The sequence below is a fragment of the Humulus lupulus genome, chromosome 6 (assembly GCF_963169125.1).
Source record: "Humulus lupulus chromosome 6, drHumLupu1.1, whole genome shotgun sequence".
Taxonomy (NCBI): Eukaryota; Viridiplantae; Streptophyta; class Magnoliopsida; order Rosales; family Cannabaceae; genus Humulus; species Humulus lupulus.
The window spans coordinates 99901293-99911753 of NC_084798.1; the positions used below are offsets into that span (position 1 = coordinate 99901293).

Below are 10461 nucleotides of genomic sequence, written 5' to 3' on the forward strand. Positions count from 1 at the left end.
TGATGAAATGGAGTTTATAAATTGAAAATGTGTTGAAATACCGTTCGTAGGTCGTGGCTTGCAAAATGTGTGCCGCGGCCTACGCACAAATCTAACGTTATTTTCTGGAAAAGGGCTGCGGCTTGCAAAGTGTGTGTCGCAGCCTGCGAACTCCTGAAGCATTTTTTCAGAAAAGGGTCGCGGCCTAAGAAATACATGTCGTGGCCTACGAAGTCTCATGATGCATTTTTTTTTTCTTTTTTCTCGTAAAAGGGCCGCGGCCACGGAAAAATGTGCTGCAGCCTGAGTCTCTTTTTTTCCAAACTTTTTCATTTTTTTTTCACGATTTTCACGATTCTAATTACATAAATTAAACTAAAATTACCTCAATAAAAACAAAAATAAAAACATAATGTTCAATTTAAATAAAGAAAATAATAATGAAAATAAACTAATTTACAAAGTAGCTAAGTTTATCGTTGCTAGCTCGACTTAATGCTTCATTCATCAACATATACTGGGTCAATGAGGTAAATCACAGCAGCTTGTTCTTTCTCCATTGATTCGTAATATAGCTTTAATCTCTAACCATTCACCTTGAATGACTTTTCGGTACTTGGACTTACAACTTCGACCGCTCCATGAGGAAAAACCTTGGTGACAGTGAACGGACCTAACTAGCGAGACTTCAACTTCCCAGGAAAAAGTATAAGGCGAGAGTGATCAATGAGAACTTTTTGACCTTCCATAAAACTCTTTCGAAGAATATGTTTGTCATGAAAAACTTTGGTTTTCTCCTTGTAGATTCTCGAGCTCTCATATGCTTCCTTGTGTATTTCTTCTAGCTCATGCAATTGAAGCATTCGTTGTTGTCCTACAGCAACCATGTCCATGTTACACTTATTTACAGCCCACCAAGCCTTATGCTCTAGCTCTACCGGTAGATGGCAAGGCTTCCCATACACCAATCGATATGGTGACATACCGATAGGTGTTTTATATGCCGTATGATACGCCCACAAGGCATCATCAAGCCTCGTACTCCAATCTTTCTGGTTTGGATTTATAGTTTTCTCAAGAATCAATTTGATTTCACGATTAGAAACCTCCGCTTGCCCGTTGGTTTGTGGATGATAAGCAACTGTCACCTTGTGAGTTACACTATAGCGTCGAAATAATGCTTCTATACTCGTGTTACAAAAATGAGTGCCTCGATCACTAAGTATAGCCTTAGGTGTACCAAAACGCACAAAAATGTTGCAGTGAATGAAATCCACTACTATTTTTGAATTATCTTTTCTAGTTGCAATTGTTGGAGATGTGCCCTGAAAGCATATGTAGTTCGCAGTAAAATAAAGTTATGGAATCTTTAGATTAATTATTGCAAGTACTGTCCGCTAGTATTATGAATACATGTGATCTAGATCCGGATCACTGGTGTGGTAGGACACTTTAGTGGATGTGCTTTATATATTAGAGAATATATAGAACTGGACCAAATATGTTTATTAATACTTAGTTAAATACCGTTTCGAAGTATTAATTAAATATATCAACTGATGATCATATACAAATAGATCTTAATCCTGAAGTTACTATGAACTCCTGTTTATGTTATATGAGTTCTTTGATTCACTTGTTAGGGTCTGTCAGAATGATCAGGCTAGAAACTTTTGTTTTGGGAACTCATTAATGTAGATGGCTGGGGACATAGTATACAGATATGGAATCTATGCCTTCTCGCAAGAGATTGAATGATGGTTCTCTTAAGGGTTGACTTTTGGGATTGAAAGGTTATTGAGCTGAAATTCATAATTTAGTTATGAATTAACCTTCACTAGTAAAGTCAATGGTACTTAAGGAAACAAGAGATAATTAAAAGGGTAAAACGGTAATTTTATTCCCGATTAATTATGAACCATTATTAGAGGGTCAAGTTGTATGCAATGATTATATCAATGGACGCTTTATGATTATAAAGTACTCAGTAAAAGAAATGTCTATAATTACAAGAGTGCAGTCTCATATTTATGGTGGAATAATCCTGAGATTAATAAATTAAGATTATTTAATTAAAGAGTTTAAGTAATAATCTCAAATTTATTGGAGCTTGGAATTATAGGTCCATAGGCCCCCATAGCGGCTCTATAAACACTGTTCAAGGTAAGAGTTGAAATGAAAGGAAAAATAGTTTAAAGACATATTTAAGAAGAAATTTGTTCTTCAGGCCAAATATGCAATTATATGATAATAGCGATTAATTAATTAATTACAAATTAGTTGTAGTTAACAAAATGAATTAATATTTAATTATTGTATAATTTTCAAAATTATATTAAATAAATAAATTAATTTCGAAATTTTATTAAATAATTAATTAATTATAATTTTCGAAATTATAATAAATTAAATATTTATTTTTGAAAGTATTGGATTTAATTAATTGGTAGTATTAATTAAATATCTTTATTTGAGTGGGAGATAATAATCTGATAAGTTCAAATTGTATTTGAATTTAAAAGATTAATATTTATTCAAATAATTAATTATATTTGATAATTAATTAAAAATATAATTAATTTAAATTTGAGTTCAAATTTGAATTAGTTATCAGGTTGTTAGATCTTATCTGACAAAGTAGTTTGAATAAATAATTAACTAAAAATTGAAAAATCAACATCCCTAAAAATAGGGAGCCTACACGTGCACACACAGTTCATGGACTGTGTGTGGCGTGTAGGGCAAATTTCAGGGATAGGATTTTCATTTTTAATTAATTAATTAATTAATGGATAATTAAAAAAATTGGATTTTGGATTTTTTCATTAATAGAATAATTAATTAATTAAAAAGTAAATTGTAAAATGGTTACAAATTTATTTTTAAATTTGAATATTTTCTTTTAAGTAGGACTAATCAGAAAAATATTCAGATAAGTAAGACAACTCAGTCTATTCGCTCTGTGAAAAATAGAACGATAGTTTTCTCTCCCTGAAAAATAAAGAACCAATTCTCAGGCCTATTCTCTTGATCTCATGTGATGAGTACATCAAGTAGAATCACAAATAAACTATCCTCCATTCTCTAAGTGCCCACACACTTCTCGAGGTGTAGAGAACGCTTTGGAAGATATTGGTGTGAGTACGTGGGAGCGGCTTGGATAGGAAGATCGTTCTAAATACGAATAGATAGCAAGGCCACTTGATAGGCTTCAAGAGGTATGATTTCTATTATTATCTTGCTTATGATTAATGTATGTATATTAATTGATCCGCATATTTAAAGGTAGTTTAAATATGTTACAAAATTTTTGTTGTACATTGGGCCAACCCCACCACCATTCCGCTGTGTATTAGAAAACTCGTTCCTAACAGCAATTGCTTCCACCCATTTAGACACGTATTCCATTGCCAAAAGAATATATTCATAGCTGAAAGAGGATGGGAACAGTCCCATGAAATCCATACCCCAAACATAAAAAATCTCAAGAATTAAAATAGGAGTTTGAGGCATTTGATCCTTGGTCGTTATGTTACTAACTCGTTGACAATGATCACATGCCTTACAATAAGCATAAGAATCTTTGAAAATTGTGGGCCAATAGAAACCGCTGTTGAATATCTTATGAGCTGTCCTCTTAGGTCCAAAGTGTCCACCACAAGCATAAGCATGACAAAAAGCAAGGATGGAATGAAATTCAGATTCAGGTACACACCTTTGAATGATTTGATCAGTACAATGCTTCCAAAGATAAGGTTCATCCCATATGTAGTGGCAAGCATCATGCTTTATCTTGTTCCATTGTGCTTGTGTGAGATCACTTGGTAACTCCTTTGAAGAAAGGTAGTTTACAATGTCGGCATACCAAGGAATAACTTCTTGCATGGCGAGGAGTTGCTCATCCGGAAATTTTTCTTCTATGGGAAAATTATCTTCATCCCGGATAAGACGACTCAGGTGGTCCGCCACCATATTCTCAGAACCCTTTTTATCTTTTATCTCCAAATCAAACTCTTGAAGAAGTAGAATCCACCGAATCAGCCGAGGCTTGGCTTCTTTATTTGCCAATAGATAGCGAAGAGCAGCATGATCGGTATAAACAATCACTTTAGTTGCAATCAAGTATGATAGAAACTTTTCCAAGGCAAAAATGACCACCAAGAGCTCTTTCTCAGTGGTGGAATAATTAAGTTGAGCATCATTAAGAGTGCGAGAAGCATAACATGAGAAAGCTTGTCAACTCGCTGCCCAAGAACAGCACCCACGACATAGTCACTTGCATCACACATGAGTTCAAAAGGTATCTCCCAATTTGGTGGCTAAATTATAGGAGCTGTAGTCAAATACTCTTTTAATAAGTTGAAAGCCACTAAACACTTTTCATTAAACTCGAACTTTACATCTTTTTGAAGAAGGTTGCATAGTGGTGTGGAAATTTTAGAGAAATCCTTGATAAATCTCCGATAGAACCCAGCATGCCCAAGGAATGATCTCACTTCTTTCAAACTAGTCGGAGATGGTAGAGAACGAATTAAATCAATCTTTGCCTTATCAACCTCTATTCCCTTGACTGAAATCACATGACCCAAAACTATACCTTGGTTTACCATAAAATGGCATTTTTCCCAATTAAGCACAAGGTTAGTTTCAATACACCACTGGAGTACCAAAGTGAGATTATGAAGGCAGCGATCAAATGAGTCACCATAAACACTAAAATCATCCATAAAAACCTCAATGATGTTTTCAATATATTCTAAAAAAATGCTCATCATACATCACTGAAAAGTGGCAGGAGCATTACATAACCCAAACGGCATACGTCGGAAAGCGAATGTACCAAAAGGGCATGTCAAGGTTGTCTTCTCTTGATCTTCATGAGCTATAACAATCTGATTATATCCCGAATAACCGTCAAGAAAACAATAATAAGGATGACCCGCTAACCTCTCAAGCATCTGATCAATGAAAGGTAATGGAAAGTGATCTTTATGGGTTGCTGCATTCAACTTTCGGTAGTCTATACAAACTCGCCACCCGGTTTGCATTCTTTTTGGTACTAACTCGTTTTCATCGTTCTTTACCATTGTGATTCCAGAATTCTTTGGCACTACCTGAACTGGACTCACCCATTGACTGTCTGAAATTGGGTAAATAATACCCACACTAAGGAGCTTCAGTATCTCCTTTTTCACAACCTCCATCATAGGTGGATTTAATCTCCGTTGCGCCTCACGTGTTGGTGTAGACCCTTCTTTAAGTAAAATTCGGTGCATGCACATAGAAGGGCTTATCCCCTTAATATCAGCAATAGACCAACCAATGGCTGTTTTATATTCTTGGAATACTCTCATTAATTTTTCTTCTTGGACATGGTTAAGATTTCTTGCAATTATAACTAGAAGTGTCTCGTTCTTCCCCAAGTAAACATATTTGAGATGCTCCGGAAGTGGCTTCAATTCAAGAGTAGGAGCTTGAACAATTGATGGCTGCAATTTCTCATTAGAAATCGGTAAATTAAGAAATGCAACCTTCTTTAAAGTCTTGTCAAAACCACTATTGAGTGTGGTTATGACATCCATGATCTCATGAGAAAAATCTTAATCGGTCAACACAAGATGCTCTCTCAACGCAACCTCCAAACAATCTTCACTATGCAAATCTAAAACTCGTTGAGAAAGGATATCCAACACATCAAGAGAGTAAACAACATGTACATCACTTGGATACCTCATAGCCTAAAAAATATTAAATCTAATTGTCTCCCCATCAAATTCCATGGTCAATGTACCGTCATGCACATCAATCTTAGTTCTCGTAGTTTTCATGAATGGTCTCCCCAACAAAATTGGAGTGGAGCATGGAATAGATTCATCTTCCATATCAAGAACAAAAAAATCAGCCGAAAACACCAATTCATTCACTTAAACTAAAACATCTTCTATTACACCCCCGGGATAAGCATTCGACCTATCATCAAGTTGAATAATGACCCCTGTTTCTTCAAGTGGACCGAGATTCAATGAAGCATAAATGGAGAATGGCATGACATTGATAGAGGCTCCCAAATCCAACATACAACGCTAAATTCTTTTATTACCAATAGTGCAAGGGATAGTAAAAGTACCAGGATCCTTACACTTTGGTGGAAGCTTCTTTTGAAGAACTGCAGAAACATTCTCCCCCACACTAAATTTTTCATTACCCCTCAACTTACGCTTATTAGTGCACAACTCTTTCAAAAACTTGGCATAGCACGACACTTGTTTAATAGCGTCAAGAAGAGGAATATTCACTTCAACCTTTTGGAATGTATCAAGAATTTCCTTGTCAACCTCTTCCTTTTTAGTCTTCTTTAGTCTGCTTGGGAATGGAGGTGGGATGACAAAAGTAGGCTTAGGGTTTAGTTATGTAGGGGTGGTTGGTTTTGAAGGAACATCTTCATTAACTGTGCAATCAACTTGTGGCTTCGATGAAAATTTACTGGGCATTGGAGGACTAGGTGGATCATATTGCGTCCCACTTCGCAAAGTTATTGCACTAGCATTCTCCTTGGGATTCATCTCAAGTTGTGAAGGAAATTTATTAGACAGATGAGCTTCCAACCTGTTATATGATGCTGCTAATTGTCCCACCTCATTCTCCAAACTTTTGATTGAAGCTTGGGTGGTTTGCTGAAACTGAAGAGTATTTGTAGCAAGTGCATTGATTAAATCCTCAATAGAGGGTTTGGCACTTGGTGGTGGAGCAGCTTGCGGTGCTTGTGATGGTCTAGGTACAAAATTATTTTGAGACCGTTGTTGCAAAGTGAAACCAGGTGGTCTCGTAGATGTAGACTGTGGAGCAACTTGTTGTTGATTCCCATAACGAAGATTTGGATGATCACGCCAACCAGTATTATAAGTTTATGAAAAGGGTTCATAATACATCTGACGTAATTGACAAGGAAAATTTCCTACAGCGTTAACACCCTCAGTTTCTCCCTCAAATAGAGTAGGGCAAGTATCAGTAGCATGCCCCACAACTTGACAGATTCCACATGGCCTCACCTGTTGGCCTAAAGCTAGTTGTTGTACCATTGCAGTTAATTGAGCCAATTGTTGACCCAGCTGATTAGCATTAGAGGTGCTCACTTCATTAGCTGATTTGGGTGGTGGAATTGGATCTTGGAGAATGCCAAACTGTTGTGAGTTAGCAGCCATATTAGAAATCAAGCTCCTGTCTACAACAGGATTCTTATCAACTAGTGCACCTCCACTGGCTGCATCAATCATACTCCTATCCAGTGATTGTAATCCTTCATAAAAGTACTGAATGGGGAGCTGTTCACTTATCTGATGATGAGGGCAACTAGCACACAACCGCTTAAATCTCTCCCAATATTCATACAAAGACTCTCCTGTATATTTCCTTATACCACAGATCTCTTTCTTGATGCTTCCAACTTTAGATGTTGGAAAATATCATTCCAGGAACATAGTCTTCATACCATTCCAGGTTTCAACAGTACCAGGTGGAAGATAGTACAACCACTGTTTAGCTGCATCCTTTAGGGAGAAAGGAAAAGCTCGCAGCTTAATTTTATCTTCAGTCACTGCAACAGGTTTCATACTAGAACAGACAATATGAAACTCCTTCAAATGTTTATTCAGATCCTCACCAGGCAGCCCATGGAAAGAAGGCAATAAAGGGATGAGGCCCGGCTTCAGCTCAAAGTTTACATCCAACGGTGGATAGTGGATGCAAAGTGGTTGTTGGTCAAGATTTGGCACTGCCAACTCTTTCAATGTCCTTTGTTGAGCCATTGTTCTATAGGATCGAACTGAATCGTCAGAATCAGATTCGTTGTCAAACGGTAATGGCACTTTAATAGGATTGACTTTTGGAGCAAGACGTTGAAAGAGTGGATTATCGGTGATAGTCCTTGAAGAACGAGAAGCTGACGATGACTCAAGATATTGTTTATGCCCAAATAACCTTTCTTGGGTATCGTCTTTACCAGACATATACACCTGACAATTCCACAGTAAAAACTAATTAGTCACAAATAAATAAATTTGAATAATAAAGAGAATAACAATAGCCCCTGGCAACGGCGCCAAAAATTTGATGGCTGTCGTATACCACAACAAATTTAACAATGATTTTTCTTTCAATACTTCTAATTATTTCAGTATAATAGCAAGCACAGGTCGAACCCACGAGGACTATCGTTCACTTTATTATTCAATAATTAACACTAAAACTTATAAGGGGATTTTAATTTTTAACTCAAAATTAAATAACATAAACTAGAAAGCAAATAAAGATTGATATTACGATATTAAGAAACAGTTAAAGGTTAATCTCCACCCTTAACAATCATTCATAATCACTAATAATAAATATTATTCCAATTTCACAATTAAACTATTAACCCCGCAGATAATGCTGAAGCAGACAATTATCTCAGTCTCCCTATTATAAGTAATAAAGGTGAAGCGCTCAATAATTAACTCTTTTATCTAAGCAATAAATCTATGATGCATACAATCTATTTAACTTAGATAAAGCATAAATTCCTATGCAAATAAGTTAATATAGGCAATAATTAATGAAGCATATAATTCATTTAACCTATGTTCTATTTTTCATCACAATCAACAATTCTTTTGACATAACTATCAATTGCAATTTATCACATACACTTAGAATCCTAAACTATTAGGTGAGTAGTAATTCTAAGATGACAATTGAATACTGTAAAGCCTTAATTAGTTGGCCACCTAACAAGAAATCACACAATTCATAACATTCAATTAGAAAAATAGAAACAATTTAATATTGAGAGAAATTAAAGAATAATATTCATTATCAACAATCAAGAATTCATGTCTTGGGTTTTGAATTAACCCTTAACCTAAAAAGAACCTACTCCATAATAGTAATCATAATCACAAACATAATTATAATTAAGATTAAAGAGATTAAGGGAAGAAAAGAAACTAGATTGATGAACAAAAGTAATGTCGTCTTGTAATCTTCTCTTCAGCCTTTTCTGAGTCTTTTTCTCTCCTAAATTGTCATAAAAATCCTCTCTAAAATTAACCCTAACAATCCTTTATAGTCTCAATTAAATTCTAATTAAAAAGTAATAAAAAATATGAAAACGACGTCGCAAGCCGCGGCCTGAAAATGTGAGCTGCGTCCTAGAACAAAATCTTTGCATAAATTGGTCACTTAGGCAACGGGCTGAAAAAACTGAGCAGCGGCCTGTTTGGAAAAAAAATTCTGAAACTCCAATTCCATTTAAAGTGTTGCAGCCTGAGTTATGAGCCGCAGCATACCTTCAATTTCTTCAATTCTTGATCTTAGATAGCTTGTACGTTGCCGCCACTTCAACATTTCAATCCCGAAAGCTTGGAATACTCCTAAAACTTTATTTTAACTACACTTGCCATCAAAATGTCAGATTTATCATCATAAAATGCAATGTAGAAAATATGTTGTAGAATCACGAAACTAAGTTAAAACTATTAAAAATTCTATCATAACACCATCCAAGCATAGAAAAACTTAACAAATATTAATACAAAAATGTCCTTATCAATTACTCTAGATATAGTCATACTTACTTAATGCTTAGGAAATCTGAAACCTTTGGTAAGTTTCAAGAATTCAAAGCTGAGGCTGATAAGCAATTAGGTAAGACTCTAAAGAAATTTTGATCTGATTGAGGTGGAGAATATATGGAATCATAATTCAAAGATTTCTTGCTGGAACATGGTATTCTATCCCAACTCACAGCACCAGGAATGCCACAACAAAATGGTGTTTCTAAAAGAAGAAACATGATCTTGTTGGACATGGTTAGGTTTATGTTAAGATACTCTTCACTTCCTCTCTCATTCTGGGGATATGCACTTCAAACGACGACGTACATTTTGAATGTAGCCCATCTGTGACCAGTAGTAGAACGTCACTGGAACTGTGGAATGGAAACAAACCTAGTTTGCACTATTTCTGCATTTGGGCCTGTCCTGCTCATGTTCTTAGACCTAAATCGGGGAAACTTGAATCAAGGTCGGAAGTGTGCATTTTTGTTGGCTATGCTCCAAAAACAAGAGGTGGTTATTTCTATAGTCCCAAGGATCAAAAGGTATTTGTTTCCACAAATGCGACCTTCCTTGAACATGACTATACGAATAACTATAAACCGCGGAGCAAGGTAGTATTGGAGGAACTCACAGCTTATATGATTCCATCATAATCATCTTCATCATTAAATGATAAATGACAAATTAAGGAAACCATGATTCCTGGAAAAGAAACCCCAGTGCAACGTCGTAGTGGGAGGATTGTGAGAAAACATGTTTTCTACGAACATGCGGCACATGTCTTTGTTTTTGATAGATACAAGGACGATCATTTAACCTTTAAAGAGGAAATGGATGTTCCAGAAAAGGAGAAATGGCAAGAAGCCATGAACCAAGAAATAGAATC

General features: G+C 35.6%; 2 protein-coding genes and 1 non-coding gene across 3 annotated transcripts; 1 reads left to right on the plus strand and 2 right to left on the minus strand.

Annotated features, from left to right (window-relative positions):
- Positions 1-656: 656 nt before the first annotated feature.
- Positions 657-4706, minus strand: LOC133785344 (uncharacterized). Its single transcript, XM_062224593.1, has 4 exons — positions 4380-4706; positions 4203-4298; positions 3520-4113; positions 657-1304 (listed from the first exon to the last, which is right to left on the minus strand). The coding sequence occupies exons 1-4, from the start codon at positions 4704-4706 to the stop codon at positions 657-659; spliced, it is 1665 nt and encodes a 554-aa protein (XP_062080577.1).
- A 1680-nt stretch (positions 4707-6386) lies between these two features.
- Positions 6387-7985, minus strand: LOC133785345 (uncharacterized). Its single transcript, XM_062224594.1, has 3 exons — positions 7469-7985; positions 6939-7423; positions 6387-6815 (listed from the first exon to the last, which is right to left on the minus strand). The coding sequence occupies exons 1-3, from the start codon at positions 7983-7985 to the stop codon at positions 6387-6389; spliced, it is 1431 nt and encodes a 476-aa protein (XP_062080578.1).
- LOC133787739 (small nucleolar RNA R71) lies at positions 7312-7418 on the plus strand. The gene has a single exon (XR_009872741.1). It is a non-coding gene; the product is annotated as a small nucleolar RNA R71 (small nucleolar RNA).
- Positions 7986-10461: the final 2476 nt, after the last annotated feature.